Below are 16,485 nucleotides of genomic sequence, written 5' to 3'. Positions count from 1 at the left end.
ACAATCTATATTTATGCCACTAATATTCCACGATATATACTTTTAAAAGTCTTATAAAAACACTCAGCTGTGCAAATAGTAACAAAATAAATACCCCATAATATAATGAAGCCCAAAATCATTATACTTAACTGTAACAGAACTTGATTTTGTGTTGTTTCATCTGGAAGATCCTAAGGAGGGAAAACAAAGTTTTTGTCAAACTGAGAAATTATAATTTAATGAAACAAACCAAAAACATAACACTTCAGAAAATGCTTACATTAGTGTTTAGCTTTTTAATTTTTTTTGCTTTCAACATTATAATATAGTTACAACATTGCCCCCTTACCTTCCCTCCCTTTAAGCTCTCCCTTATACCCCTCTTGCTCTTTTAAATTGTCGGTCTCTTCTCTTTTTTATTGTTGCTAGATACATGGGTGTGTGGGTGTGTGTGTGTGTGTGTGTGTGTGTGTGTGTGTGTGTGTATGTTCCTAAAGACATAAAGACAACCTGCTCAGTCTGTATAACGCCACCATTTGGCACTGAACAGCCAATGGGTGTGTTCTTCTCTAGAGAAGACTCTCTGACTCTCGGTAGTCCTCATTTGCCTGTAGTTCTTTGTGTAAGGTTGAGGCCTTATAAGCTTTTCTTATTGTGCAAAAATAGACATAAAATATGCCATTTTAACTATTTTTAAATGCATAGTTTTAAGGCATTAAGTTGCTTATATTTTGTGCCATATTATCACCATGCATTTCCAGAACTTTTTCCTCTGAAACTTTTCAAGTGAAACTTCATGCCCTTTAAACACAAATTCCTCATTTCCTTCTACTCTCACCATGGAAATCTACTTTCTGTCTCTATAAATTTGACGTCTCTAGAAATATCTTGGAGTATTTGCGGTTTTGTGAAGAGTTTATTTCACACACAAGGCTGATCCATGCTGTAGTATGTATCAGTATTTTCTTGTTTAAGGCTGAATAAGCCCTATTGACTATCTACCACATTTTACTTGCCCACTCATGATTTATCAACACTTGCATTGCTTCCACCATTTTGGCTATTGTGAATAATAAATACTTCTATAGAATAATTCTGCCATGAACTAAAATCTTTCTTCAGCTCTCTATTCTCATTTCTTTCAGGTATAGATTCAGAAGTGGAATTATTAGATCATATGGCATTCTATTGTTTAATTTTGGGAGGAATCACCATACAATGTACCATTTTACATTCATACTTACAATTAAAAAGGTTCCAGTTGTTAAGACATCCTTGCTAATCTTTATTTTCTATTGTTTGCCACCTCTAATAGTCATCCTAATGAGTGTGAATGGCCCCCCAGGGAGATTTAGTTGGCATAGTTTCTTGTGCTTATTAGTCATCTGTATATCTTCTTTGGTGAAATATCATTCAAATTATTTGCTATTCCCTTTCTTTTTTTCCTTTACAGTATTGGGGATTAAACCAATGGCCTCATGCATGCTAGGCAAGCATTCTACTACTGAGCTGTAACCTCTGCCCTCATTTTAATTCTTTCACTTTAAGACAGTTAACCAGTATGGCCTTGAATTCACTATAGCCCAACAGTCCTTGAGCTTGCTATCTTCTAGTCTCAGTGTCCTGTATAAGAGAGGTTACAGGACTATGCCAATAGGCCTGGCCATTTTCTCATTTTCTAATGGAGTAGATTTTGTTGCATTGTAAGAATTCTTTATACATGCTAGATACCAATCCTATTTGCAAATAATTTTCTCCCACTCCATGGACTACTTTCTTATTCTGTTAACATCCTTTCATGATCAAGTTTTTAACTTTCTTTGGTTCGGTTTTTTTGTTTTGTTTTTCGCATTCTTTCTATTATATTTTATTCTAGTTACTATTGTTACTCAGCTTATATATTTTATTCTATATATTACTTCTAGAAAATAAGTTGGTAAGTGTGTTACTTTTCTCATTATTAGGAAATAAAGATTCTGGCTCATCGTTCAGGTGTAATGAACTATAGCAGGAAAGTCCCAGTGGCTGGGGCTGGGGTAGCAGAAACCTGTGGCACAGACTGTTTACAAGAACCTGCCCTCAGTGACCCACCAGGCTTCACTTTCTAAAAGATTCCACAATCTCCCAAAATAGTGCCATCAGTTGGGGACCAAATATTCAAACAAGTGAGACTGTGGGGGACATCCAAATAACATAAGGTGTAAGCAAAGAGAAGGGGAAATATGTTACTCCATGTTTACCTCCTCTCTTTGACCCATGATTCTGAGGAGCAATACTTGTCAGGTTCTGAGTCCTGATTCTTTTTTTCTTTTCTTTTCTGAGACAGGGTTTCTCTGTGTAGCCCTGGCTGCCCTAGCACTCACTTTGTAGAGCACGCTGGCCTGGTAGAGCTACACCTGCCTCTGTCTCCCAAGTGCTGGGATTAAAGGCGTGCACTACCACTTCAGGTCTTTTTTAAATTATTCTTTATTCTTATTTTTTTAGACAGGTTTCTTTATGGAGCTCTGGCTGGCACTCCCTATTTAGGCTGGGTTGGCCACAAACTCACAGAGATCTGCCTGTCTCTGCCTCTAATTATTCTTTCTTAGAGACAAAAAAATTAGACTACTTCAGTACATCAAATGACTGGCTGGTTCTTTCACACCCTCACATCATACCAGAAAAACTGAAGCTACTGGGTCCTATTAAAAAAAGATAAAATTCACTGATCTAATTTTCAGTTTAGTATTTCACAGAATATTTGCTTTGTTCACTCTAAAAAGAAACTTGCCTTAAACATATTGTCAAAAAAGTTTAGAAAAAATTTTTTACTGGGGATACTCTGCCTATTTCTATGATCTATAGATATAGCTTTCTGAAAATAAAGTCATTGGCCTTAATGTACAAACATTTTAACAACCAAACTAACACAATAATTTTTTTTCCAAAAAGCACACACAAACACATCGTGGTATATGAGAACTTCTGTATCTTTTCTAATTAATGTTCAGTGTATCTGTACATATATATATATATATATATATATATATATATATATATATCTTAAATGAAGTTATACCACTTGATAATATTCCTCCAAATAACCACAGACTATCTAACAAAAACTCCAATACCAGGCACAAGAACTCTTCTTTGGAGTTATTGGTCAGGGGCCTTCAAGAGACTTCTAAAACAATATAGGTTTTAGAATGCTGCCCTCATTTGTCTCCTATGGGTTGAAGGTAAATCCGGATTGCTGAAGATACCATGCACTTCAGCCATAAGACCTGGAAGCTAAGCTGGATGTTACCTGAAAGTTCTTCTCCATGGACAAGCTTTAATAGTACCAGGAGGGGCAACAGAAACGTCCAAGGGATGGAAACATCCAACAGTCCTACCTAGCTGCGATGCCTATGACCTATAACAACCACCAACATGGCAGCATAGCCCTAAAAGTCCAACAGGGGCACTCGCATCTTAGTAGTGACCAACATCTCTTAAATGAATTTATGGTCCCTTAACAGGAAGAAAACCATGCCTGATACCAGAAACCTAGCTTGTGAGGTCACAGATCTTAGAGGAGAACCTGCCACTACCATTTTACAAAAACAGTATAACTCCTCACTGCATTCTAAACATCTATCCTTATAACCATAGATAAGCGTAATTTTCAACCCTCATCAAAGAAACTTTTCCCTGCAACAGAATACCATTACAGAAAAGCACAATTGATTATGACAGAGAAGTAAGTGATTGTGGTGGGCCCAGGCCAAAGATGACACAAAGCCAGAGAACCAGGAAAGTTGCTGTGAGATTTTATCTCCTAGAAATGGTAGGGATGTTAAAATTGCACAATAATGCTGGTCTCTAAATAAGACCTGAAGAAGTTCACCAATAGATGCATTAATATAGAAGGGAGAAATCTCATGGTGGCCTACCCATAGACAAAGAACTACAGGCAACTAAGGAATGCTAAAGAAGAAACAGTCTGCCTCAGGGAGGACGGTTTTTTTTGTTGTTGTTGTTTTGTTTTGTTTTGTTTTTTTGTTTACTGGAGACAGGATTTCTCTATGTAGCCTGGGCGGTCCTGGACTCCCTTTGTAGACCAGGCTGTCCTCGAACTCACAGAGATCTACCTGCCTCTGCCTGCCTGAATGCTGGGATTAAAGGCATGCACCATTACACCTGGCTATGATGTAATATACTAATTTATAAATAAATAAAATTTTAACTTAAAAAATTTCAAATAACAATAAACATACTATTGCTAGCCAAAGGGAATCAAAATAAAGTAATTTCCCGTTCTATGATTTTGTATTATTTCAAATAAAAATATTTCAAAATTTGAAAAAAAAAATCACCTCTATCTTCTCCAATTAATGTTCAGTGCTATTTGTTGACAATGCAGTCTACAGACTTCAAAGTTATCCATATAGGACCCACGTATATCTACATCCTTCTATACAGGCTTTATAAAACTCAGAGAATCAAAGGTTAGAAGATAAAACTAGCCTCACCCAAGAATCATTTTACTAAGAATGTTCCTATTGTTGGTTTTAGACATCCCTTGGTCCCTACCTGCTACAAGGTGTGGCTGCTATACTCTGCCCTCTATCCTGACTTTCCCAGCCCAGGGGCAGGGCTTCCTCTCTCCCAGAGGCCTTTCACTAATATAATCAGACATTTTGGTTTCTTCCCCCCTCCTCTCTCTCTCCTTTCCTCATCTCTTCTTCCTCCTCTTCCTCCTCCCTCTCCTTCTCTCTCCGCATATACTTCTCCCTTCTCTCTCCCCTCCTCTCCCTGACTGCTTCCAATAAACCTGCATTTATTTATATATAACTTCATCTTGCCATTAGCTCATTCTGTTATTTCAATCACCTACAAGCTTATAGGATATGTTACTGAGAAAATCAGAGCCCCTTCTTATAGTTCTTAGTCTCATTAATAAAATAATTAAGAATGGACTCAAATAGAAACTAAAAAAAAAAAAAAAATTATTAGCATTTAAAAGAAAAACCCCAGGGCAGATAAACTGTAAATCTCAGCAGCTGACCAGAGCATGAAGAAGGGGGTTAAAGTCATGTTTGAGATGAGTTGGCATAGAAGTCAGCCACACAGCATAAAGAGTAAGAGATTTAGAGTAAAAAAGCCCCGAGTGCGTACGTATGTATATACATGCATATATACATACATACATATATACATATGTAAGCAAGCATACTTAGGCTGTGAAAAAAAAAGTTACACCTTTCTGAGTCAGACAGATTCAGACAAACTACATGGAAGCTCACAGGAGCTATGTCCAGGAAGAGAATTCTGAGAAGGAAAGTATCATTAAAGGGATAATTCCTTATCCTGCTTATCTCTTTAGAATGGGTTTAGGCAAACTCACCTTCCCAGTGGTGATCATATGCCAAATCCTGGCCCAATATAGATTAGCTTTTATGTTGTTGGTTTTTTTTTTTTGTGGGGGGGGGGAAGGTTGTTTAGCTTAGTTGTTTGTTTGTTTGTTTGTAGAGACAGGGTTTCTCTGTGTAGCCCTGACTATCCTGGAACTCACTCTGTAGATCTGGGTTATGGTACTCAACATGGTTGAAAGGATAATCAAACATGATTGGAGAAGAAGAAAGCCCACCAACATTTCAGAAAGCAGAGGACATCTGACAGAAATTTCTCAGAGGACAGGAGACATCTGACAGAAAGCCACAAAGGAGAAATTTGCCAAGGATTATCTTCAGAGGAAATATAAGTTCAGTTGGACGCCCGGAGCAAGGAGCCTCTCAGACAGTGAATCACAAAAAGCCACCCCAAAAGAAAAAAAATTTAATTATATAGGCAGAGTTTTCCTGCATTAAATAGTGGAAAACTCCATTTCAGATCCCTTAAGACCAAGGTTAGGAAGTGAGGGGATAGAAATGTTACTTGAAAAAGCCATCATAGTGCTTACTGCAATAGTGACCACCAGAGTAAACCCCTCTCTACTTTCAATTGCAATCTTTATATATTTTCTCTTAAAAGACGTAGAAAAATAGCTGTAAAACAAGAAAAATTAGCTATGATAGTATAAAGGCTTGAGAGACAAAAGACAGAGAAAGAACAGAAAGTGCTTAATTGCGAACCTAGGGTACCTAATGGAATTGAGGATCTGGTGATTAAGAAGTAGGCTCACTGTCATGGAGCTGGGCATGGAATGGGAGTGTCCAGTTTATGCGTAGATTCATAAAGATCTAATTTTACCTTGCTAAACAGAAAGGAGGAATAAGATTAGTTGAAAGATACTGGATTGTAGAAAAAAATGCTGAATTAGATCAAGGTGTCCACTTTAAAGATGCTTTAACATCAGAATGGAAATCAGGAAATGAGTTACATTGGGAAAGAGGTTTTGCTTTTATTTCCACAGGTGATGAAAGACTGGGTTCCATCAAAATTGATAAAGATCCGATCTGAGTAAGAGAAGCTTCACTTGAAAGGTACAACTAAAGGAAGAGATGCAGAAAGTGTATTCCCCCTTTCATGGAAACAGCAGAAGACAGACATTATACATCAGACTGACAGACTGCAAAACTTTGATGCTGAAATGAACATTTTCTGAAGGACAGATGACCAGAAATGCAGTTATGAAGGATCATCACACCAACGGATCCTTATAAGAACATTGAGACTGTTAAATTTATGGGATTGATAATTGTTTCATTTGTAAAACTTAAACTGGCTGCTCTTCCAAAGGACCCAGGTTCAAATCTCAGCATCCACATGGCAGTTCATAACTGTCTGTAATTCCAGTTCCAGAGGATGTGACACCCTTATACAGGCATACATGGAGCCAGGACACTAATGTAAATAAAATAAAATTTAAAAAAGGTTTCTAGTTTTCCAATTAAAATTTTAAAAGGAGGGACAAATATAAAGTACTTAATTTATCTTTCACATACTAATTTCACATACTAATATGGATAACTTATTATCTAATGTTAACCTTTGAAAGACACACCCACTAACTTAGAAGTATCTAAGGCAATTGTGCTGAAATTACGGGTAATCTGAAATTACTTGGGAGTTCCAACATTGGATGTTTCCAGGTTCTACCCAGTACAGGTCTGGCAAAACATATTTTTAAAAAAACTACTCTAAGTACAATGATAACCAAGGATTCAACACCATACTCTTTGGTGGAAGTGAAGAGCCTGGCACAAAGTCCATAGTAAATGCTTATAAAATAAACAGGAATCTTTCTTAAGGGATAAAAACTGAAGTACTGTGAAGTGCTTCCCTAGAAGGTAAGGGTTCAATCTCCAAGACCACAAGAAAGACACACACATGCATAAATACATAAATACACATACACACATACACACATACAAATGCATGTTGTGGTTGATCTGGAGCTAGTATGTATTTAAGTGTTAAGTGCTTGCCCCCTTCCCCAAGATCCTTACTGCCCTACAAGCAGATGCTCTCATACACAAAATGATGTTGTGTGAACCTTGCCTCCCAAATTATCCCTGACTGGCTAATAAGGTTGCCCACAGCCTGGGCTGGTGAGAAGAGAAATAGGCAGAGCTAATGGTCCAGAGCTTTGGGGTCACAGGAGGAGCACGAGGGGAGAGGAAGAAAGGAGCAGGTTGCCAAGGGGTAACCAAGAGCATGAGGCCAAGACCTCATGGATCTGGACTGAGGACTGGCCTGACAGAGTAGAAGCAGCCCACGCAGGAATGACTGAGGCAAGTGGCATGGGACGTGTGGCTACAAGGCAGTCACGCAGCTTAGGGAGTTGATCTCTGTCCAGCCCTGATGTTTTAAATCTAACAAGTTTCATGTCTTTTATTTATAAAATAGCAGGCTGAAGAAAACTGCCACTGTATTAATAACCAACATTAATTAATACTAATAGAATTCCATTAACATATATACATACAAACAAATATATATACACACATACATACATACTTATTTCAGTTACAGAAAGTAGATGGAAAACTACTTTTTCTTAACTCAGAAATTGAAAAAGAAAACTTTAAACAAATTATTAGAAGCCAAACACAGATATCCCAGTTTCAAGGAAAGTATCTAGCACTAAATATCCTCTTTTTATGAAAAATAATTCATGAAGTAAACCTTCCTAGGTGTAGTATTAAATGAACTTTCAGTCACTTTTGGAACTCCTGTCATTTCCACTATTAAAATGGGGGCTATAGAAATGGCTCAATCAGTATAGTGTTCTTTTGTGTGTGTGTGCGCCCGCAGGCACATTTAGAGACAGGGTTTCTCTGTGTGGCCTTAGCTGTCCTGAAACTCACTCTGTAGACCAGGCTGGCCTTAAACACAGAGATCTGCCTGCCTCCACCTCCCCAGTGCTGGGATTCAAGTCCTGCGCCACCATGGCCTGGCCAGCGCTTGTTCTGTAAGCATGAGGAGCTAAGTTCCACCCCAGCATCCGCAGAAAAGTCAGGTGTGGTGCTTTGCACCTGTGAGACCAGTGCTGGAGTGGTTTGGCCAGTCTATCAGAATCAGCTAATTCCAGATTCATGAAAGATCTTACTTCAAAAAAATATAATGGCAAGGGACTAACAAGAATACCCAATGTTGAGGAGAGCCAGGGAGAGGGTACTGGGAAAGAGAAAAGAAATCAGTGGGGGCACATCCTGGGACAGAGGAGGCTTTGGGGATGACTCTTAGCTGAGCCTCCTAGCAACTGGGGTTAAGGATCCTGAAATCACCACTTCCTGTAGCCAGGTGGGACTTTCAGTGGAGGAAGGGAACACTAACCCACCCATTAAATCTTCAACCCAAAAATGTGTCTTGCCTACAGGAAGTATAGGGATTAAGTTGGAGAAGAGATTGAGGGAATGTCAATCAGGAACTGGCCCAAGCTGAAAGCCACCCCATGGGACCCACAGCCAAACAATAGGCCAAGCTGGGGAAGAGTGGGAAGAAAGACAGAGGAAGCTGGAGGTGTCAAGGACACCACAAGAAGACCTACAGAGTAAACTAACCTGGGCCCCTGGGGGCTCACAGAGACTGAACCACCAACATAAGAGCAGGCATTGGCTAGACATAGGCCCTTCCACATATGTAGCAGATGTGCAGCCTGTTCTTCATGCTGGTCCCCTAACAATGGGAGTAGGGGCTGTCTCTGTCTCTGTCGCCTGCCTCTGGATCCCTTTCCCCTCATCAGACCTCAGTGAGAGAGAACACACTTAGTGCCAGGGTTGGTAACCCTAGGGGCCTCCCCCTTATGAGAGGGGGGGAAGGAAGGGAGTGTGAGGGCAAGCCTGGAAGGAGAGGAGGGAGGGGACTGGGGTCAGGCTGCAAAGTGATTGAATAAAAAATAAATTAATTAAAAAAAAAAAGAATACCCAATGTCAACCTTTGGCCTTCATATGCACACATACACATGTGTGGGTAACCCCCCAACACAAATCCATGTGCACCACACACACACACACACACACACACACACACAGAGAGAGAGAGAGAGAGAGAGAGAGAGAGAGAGAGAGAGAGAGGAATGAGAGTCAGGTGTGGTAGCTCATGCTTGCAATCCCAGCACTGAAGCGGCAGAGGCAGGGTCCCACCCTGGTATCAGGATCTTGGTAACTGTAAGCCAGAATAAAACTTCCCTTCTCTAAACTTCATGTGTCAGGTATTTGCCCCAGCAAGGAGTGAAGTCCTCATACATGCACTGTCTCACTGCTCTTTGAAAACAAACATTCCCTGCAATGAGGAACCTCTGGGTCTGCTAATACCCCATTAACAGTTCATTAGGCAAAATGGTGTCATGACAGTCTTAGGCTGACCATCTAGGATAAAAAAAAAACCTCCTGCACTGCATGTGGAAGAGATCTATCTTTCAGGAGTCTAAAGCCAGTCCCCCAACCCCCAAGGAAAAATACCCTAATAAAAACCCAGACTGCAGAAACCTCCATTCAGTGCTCTAGCCCATTGGGTATTCGTGCCTGGACAACAATACACCTTTGCTTTGTTCAAGTTTTTCTAACGAACCTGTTTTTGCTTAAAAATTAAAAAAAAGAAAGAGAGAGAGACAGGCAAAAAGACTGCCCTAAATTCAAGGCCAGCCTGAACTACGTTATGAGTCCTAGACAAGCCTGTACTATAAAGTAAAGCCCCTTTTGCAACACAAACATCAACATGTACCTTCCCTTCCATTCCTTAAGACTTTGTAGGTAGGTACCCCTGGCTGGCTGGCTTAATCAAGCCAGGTCAGAATCTCCTACTTCTCCCAATAGTATTCACACCAAGTAGAAACAACTCTTAGACAATCTATATACACTTATGTACGTGTACTCACACATAAAACATCAGAGAGTCTTTAATGCTGTATATCTCAAATTATACTGTACTGGTATTTTTAAAATGAACTCTGACACAAAATAGATATAAAAATGAGAATTATTATATCCTATTTGTAACCTCTGTTCCTTTTACTTCCTATTCTCCACTGAAAAACAAAGCTGGAAGAAGAGCAAAAAGAAAATATTTTAAATTCCCCCTCCTAAAACAAAGGACCTTCACCAAATTTACAACTAAGGAACTGAATGACTGCTTTCAAAAGCTATAACTGAACAAAGGAAGAGAACCAAAATATTAATGGGCAAAAACCCCTTATAATTAGTAATTTGCCACAGATAGCAGCTCCATTTTGATGGGTGTATGTTCAAACAACAATGACACACCTGTAATACTGGGTCCTCACTAACAGTCAACAATGCCTCATCTTTATCCTTTTGTTCTTCGTAGTCCTTTCTCTGTTTGGACCCAAGATGAATCTCAGGAGAAGGCATGCCTGTAATGAAGTATAATAGTCAATATCTTGCAATAGTTTTAATTCCTTAGTTGAAGTCAAGAATTTTATAAATACTGTAAAATGTCACTAAAAATCATCTGATGGGAAATACTAACATTATATATTATTAAATAGTAGCATGCATGTTTAGCATAGGAGGCTTGGATTCAAATCCTAGCACAGTGCAAAATATTTGTACATCACAGTTTCTTTTTTAAATAATTAATTTCATTTTCCATCCTTTACCGTGAGGGTGTCAGAGTTCTTGGAAATGGAGTTGTGACAGTTGTGATCTGCCATGTGGGTGCTGAATATTGAACCCAGGCCCTGTTAAAGAGCAGATAGTGCTCTTAACCACTGAGCCATCTGTCCAGCCCCACACTACAGTTTTAACTGTCACTTTTATATGTCAATATTTTAAAATTATTACTTAGTTCGGGGTCATGCTGCATTGAACAAAACAATGCTTAATATTTCTTGGCCTTGGGATGAAGGGATGTATACACTGCCCCTAGGGAGATGTCTTGGTGCGTAAAGTGCTTGCTGTCATTTCTAAAAGCAGCTCTAGCTAAGACATACCTTGTCATGCAACATAAGAAGTTGCTTCAGAAGTAACTGTGTGATTTCCTCCAAATACACCAAGAGCTTAAGATACTAATGTACTAATGGCACAGATGAATGAAGCAGAGGAAAACAGATATTTACATAGAAATTGACATTTATATGCACATAGAAATTTAATAAGCCATGGCACAGCGAGAATAATTGCATCCTGCCACGCCTAACCAATTACAACTCCCTAGGACACTAGGACACACATAGGTGAAGAAGAGAATCAACTCCCACAAGTTGATTCTCTCTGACCTACACACACAAACTGTGGCATATGCTTCAGAATATGTCACTTTATAAATTCCTGGTTTTTAAGTTTATAGTTTAACATATCATAACTATAGTGTTTCAAACAGAACAAAATGGAATACCCAATTAATCATATTGAGACAATTAGTTTCTTACTTGAAAAAATAAAATTAGATCTTTTCTCATATACCAAAATATTGTAAATATATTAAGAACAGAAGCATTAAAACAACTAGAGATACAGCTCAGCCAGTACAGCACTTACTTTCCCCACAAGCACAAGGACATGAGTTGAACACATGTAAAACTGCTGAGCGTAAAGGCACATGTTTATGATCCCAGCACCAGGGATGTAGAGACAAGATGATCTCTGGGGCTTACTGGCGACAGTTTAGCTTAATTAGTGAGATCCAGGGCAAGGAGAGACTCTGAAATGCAGACAGCATTTCGAAGAATGAGACCCAAGCTTGCCTTCTAATCTATATGGGCACATGTGTGCACACCCACATACACACAAACTTCACAAATTAAACACCAATCTAATAAAAAATATGCTGCTGGGTGTGGTGGTACACACCTTTAGTGCCAGTCCTCATAAGGCATATTTCTGTTCCAAGATAGCCAGAACTACACAATTGATCAACCACCTGACAAGTTGGGGGAACAGGAAACACGGCTTTCAACACTCAGTAAACACGACTAGATTCTCATCCCAAGAACATTACCAATGACCTAACAGTCGCAATGCACATATACAAATATGAACACTATTTAAAAAATCAAATCTATCAATAATAGGAAAAGAACAGAAGATCCAGATCAAATGCACAGAAAGTATTTTCAACAAAATCACAGAAAACTTTCCTAATCTAAAGAAATAAATGTCTATCAAAGACCAAAAGGCAAACAGAATACCAAATAGACAGAACCAGGAAAGAAACTCCCCACATCATATTAAAACACTAAGTGACAACAAAGAAAGATCAAGTCACACGGAAAGGCAAGACCGTCAGAAATAACGGCTGATTTTCAGTAGAGAACAAAAGCCTAAATGGATCAGGCTTAGTGTTCTACAAGTTATGAAAGAGCACAGATAGCAGTCCAGACTACTATACCCTGAAAAACTATCAGTCATAGTCGAGGAAAAAAGATTTTCCATGACAAAAACAGATTTTAAAAAACTATGATCACCAAATCAGCTCTACAGAGAACACTAAAAGGATGCTTAGATGTGAAACATTTAAAACACTGTTCAAAAAGACAAAAGAAACAATTCCAGAACACTGAATCAAAACATCAGCAATTAACAAACAAGGTTCAATCATGTCAACTCCCCCAACAGACAAAGACTAACCGAGTGGATCAGAAAACAGGATCCATATTTTTGATGCCTCCAAAAAACACAAACCTTACAACCAACGGCAGACACCACCTTAAAGTAAAAGGGTGAAAAACATATACCTGAGAAAACAGACTTCATATCAAAACTAGTTATACTCATTAAAAGGAAAACAGAGGATGTTCTAACCCTGGGTACATTTGCGCCAAACACAGTAGCACCCAATTTCATAAAAGAAGTTCTCTCAGACTCAGGACCACAGATGGACTCCGACACAGTGATAGCGGGTGGTTTCCATGCCCCCGCTTTCACAGTGATGGGTCATCTGGAAAAAACAGAAACTGTAGTTAAATGACATCATAAATCAAACAGACCTAACAGGCACTTACAGGAAATTCTGCCTAAACACTAAAGAACACACATTCTTCTCAACAGCCCATGGAACGTTCTCTAAAATAGACAACTAGGACACAAAACAAGTTTTAACATGAGAAAGCTGCTTGCTGGAGAGATGATACATGAAGTCATCCTTCCATATAGGCATGTGTATATCCACACACGTCAATCTATATACACACACAGGCATGCACGCACACAGACGCACCTATCTTACTGATGAGAGATAAATCAGAACTATAATGACATATATGTATGAAAAGGCCATAACATAACTCATGACTCTGTGTGCTAAGTTTAAAAAACACGAAAAAAGGAAAAAAATGTTATTTTCATACTTTTACAAATTGGTTTTAGAGTTAGGCAGGATAGTAGAAGATGGATGAGAAGAGCTGCCCAGTGCCACTCCCTTCTAGGAGTCCCACACAGCCTGTGGAAGCTACAGTTCTCACTGCTGTCCTTAGTATAGATCTTAAGGGATCCTAGGAGATATCATATATGTGCAGAAGAAATACTGTAAAGTTAAGGAAGAAGAGTAACATAAAATAAGAAGCTAACAGAATAATAATACTTGGGACACAGACAACATCAGGTAAAAGGTTTTCCTCACCTTTGCATATTCCATTTATACCAGAAGGAAGACAGGACTCAAATCTGTAAGTTGTGTCTTGATTCAAGAACAAGCTTTCAAATGTAAAAAAGAAAGCACAGATTAATTACATGTTTCCAAAACAGACTAACATTTGAACCATATTATTTTCTAATATTAGAAAGATGAAACATTGAAAAGTATTAGCCATTAAAAAAGGAGGAGGAAATTAAAATGTTTTTCAGGTTAAAATCTGATTGGAGATTCGAAATAATTTTCACTGATTAAAAATATAATGGATTTTTGACAATTAGGTTTCAATTTTATGTATACCAAAACTTTAGCAATTAAGTCCTAACATCACATTGAGTTTTTTATTCAATTAAGCAAATCTAATTAAAACATGCTTTCAACATAATGGTTAAAAAACAGTATTTGGCAACATTCTGCCTTCATCAATAGTAGACCCTTTACTCTGGCACAGATCTTGATGAAAACTTATTTTTATGAACTATTTAATGTGACTATTTAAGTTTATGCCTCATATGCTTTGCTTTCTCGCTCCTGCCTTTCCTCAACTTATTTTATAAACACACGAATACAGTACTAGAATGTCCTTGAGAAACAGAATCAACACCTATCTTTCAGATAATTAGGTTGAAGTAGCCATTTAAAATATATAATTCTAGCACTAGAAAGACTAAAGCAACAAAACCTTGAGCTGAAAGCCAGCCTATGGTACACAGAAAAACCTTGTTTTTTAAAAGGGGTGTGTGTATATAAATGAACCTAAATTATGGTATGAAAAATTATATAGTCTGAGCCCCTAAGAGAAAAAAAATTAAATAGAAGTTCAAGGGCTTGAAAGACCATACATCAAAATCTAAAATGCACATCAAACAGAAAGGAAAAGAGACTGGGGGTTGGCAAGATGGCTCAACAAATAAAAGCATTAGCTATGTAACACATAACACTGCTGACCCTGAATTCCATCCCCAGAAATAAAGGCAGAAGGATAGTGTCCAAGAATTGTCCTCTGACCTCCACACATCTGACACAGCACATGCACCCACACATATATCGCGTCTATACATACATGTACAAATATAAATAATTTTAAGAAGAAAATTAGATTGACATAGGAAAAATATTTTTAAAAAACCATGACAGATCCTAAATGTAGTACATTTACATCTTCAAGACACTAAGAGAAGCCGGGGGGCGGGGGTGGTGGTGCACACTTATAATCCTAGCACTCTGGGAGGCAGAGGCAGGCAGATCTCTGTGAGTTCAAGGCCAGCCTGGTCTACAAAGTGAGTCTAGGTCAGCCAGGGCAACACAGAGAAACCCTGTCTTGAAAAAAACAAACAAACAAAAAAAAAAAGCAGCTCAGAAGTTCAAACAAGTAAACATAAAATATCATTGCAGACATGCCACAATGGCACTGCTGAGAACCAAAGATGAGAAGGGGAAAATCGTTCACATGTTAAAGAACAATAATTCAAACGGGCCAGGGGCCACTGTTGAGAGACACCGCAAAACACCTTTGAAGGTGGTAGACTTCTAGATATTGACTGTAATGGTTATTATGAAACTCCATGCATTTACTAAAACATTCGCTGAGCGCCAGCAAGAATAAATGCTGTGTGTATACATTCTTTTTAATGGGAGTGCTGGTGCCCATATATAATCCCAGCAGGATTATTGTGAGTTTAAGGCCAGCCTGGGATATATAGTGAGACCCTAAAAGGAGAATGGTGAGTGAAGAAGAGATGAAGAGGGAGAAGTAACAGCAGCAGTAATCTGGGTATTATTCTTTATAGCCTTGGCTCAGTGCCCTACCACGTCTAATCAGTCACCATCTCCTACCAAATGTCCCCTGCAGAGACTTCTCAGATCTGCTCTGCTCCCTCCATTCCAACTACCACCTCTCAAAGTGGTGCCACAGGCAGGCCTTTAATCCCTGCACTCCCCACTGGCAGAGCCAGGTGCATGTGGAGAATGTGAGAACAGCCTGGTTTACAGAGCGAGTTCCAGGACATCCAAGGCTACGCAGGGAAACCCTGTCTTGAAAACCGAAAACAACGAGAAAGGAGCATCAGCATCCTACCAAGGAACACACAGGGTGTACGTAGCCTACCAGACCTCACCTGCTTCCCTCTTTATCAGTGCACATCTATCTCACAATTCTGAAAGATTTAACTTACACATACCAAAACATGTAACTCAGTGCTATGTTCCACCCGTGCAGCTACACCCATGCACTCCATTCTCCAAGAACACTACCTTTTCTTCATAGAGCTGACTCCTTGCCACCTCCAAGCTCTTACTCAGAAGCCACCCCTGGCAAACTCTTGTCAACCACTTATATAGCGTGCGGCTAAGAGTTCCACTGGGTTCCCAAGACATATCCCTGGACGCCACGTATTATAGTGTTTTTCCAGGCCTAGTTTTCTCAAAGGTAATGGCCTTTTTTTTTCCCTGTGTCTAACACCGAGACTGTATTCAAATGAGACTGATAAGCTGAAATACTTC

At 38.9% G+C, this 16,485-nt stretch overlaps 1 protein-coding gene across 1 annotated transcript in view; it reads right to left on the bottom strand.

Moving 5' to 3' along the window:
• Positions 1-16,485, bottom strand: part of Ankrd31 (ankyrin repeat domain 31) — a 151,295-nt gene that overhangs the window by 133,747 nt on the left and 1,063 nt on the right. Inside the window, 3 exon segments of the mRNA XM_060386149.1 lie at positions 133-173; positions 10,656-10,765; positions 13,972-14,045. Coding sequence (XP_060242132.1) covers positions 133-173; positions 10,656-10,765; positions 13,972-14,045 — 225 coding nt within the window.

This window comes from Meriones unguiculatus, chromosome 6 (assembly GCF_030254825.1).
Source record: "Meriones unguiculatus strain TT.TT164.6M chromosome 6, Bangor_MerUng_6.1, whole genome shotgun sequence".
NCBI lineage: Eukaryota > Metazoa > Chordata > Mammalia > Rodentia > Muridae > Meriones > Meriones unguiculatus.
The sequence above is the reverse complement of the archived record's forward strand: the minus strand, read 5'-3'. Positions and strand labels throughout refer to the sequence as shown.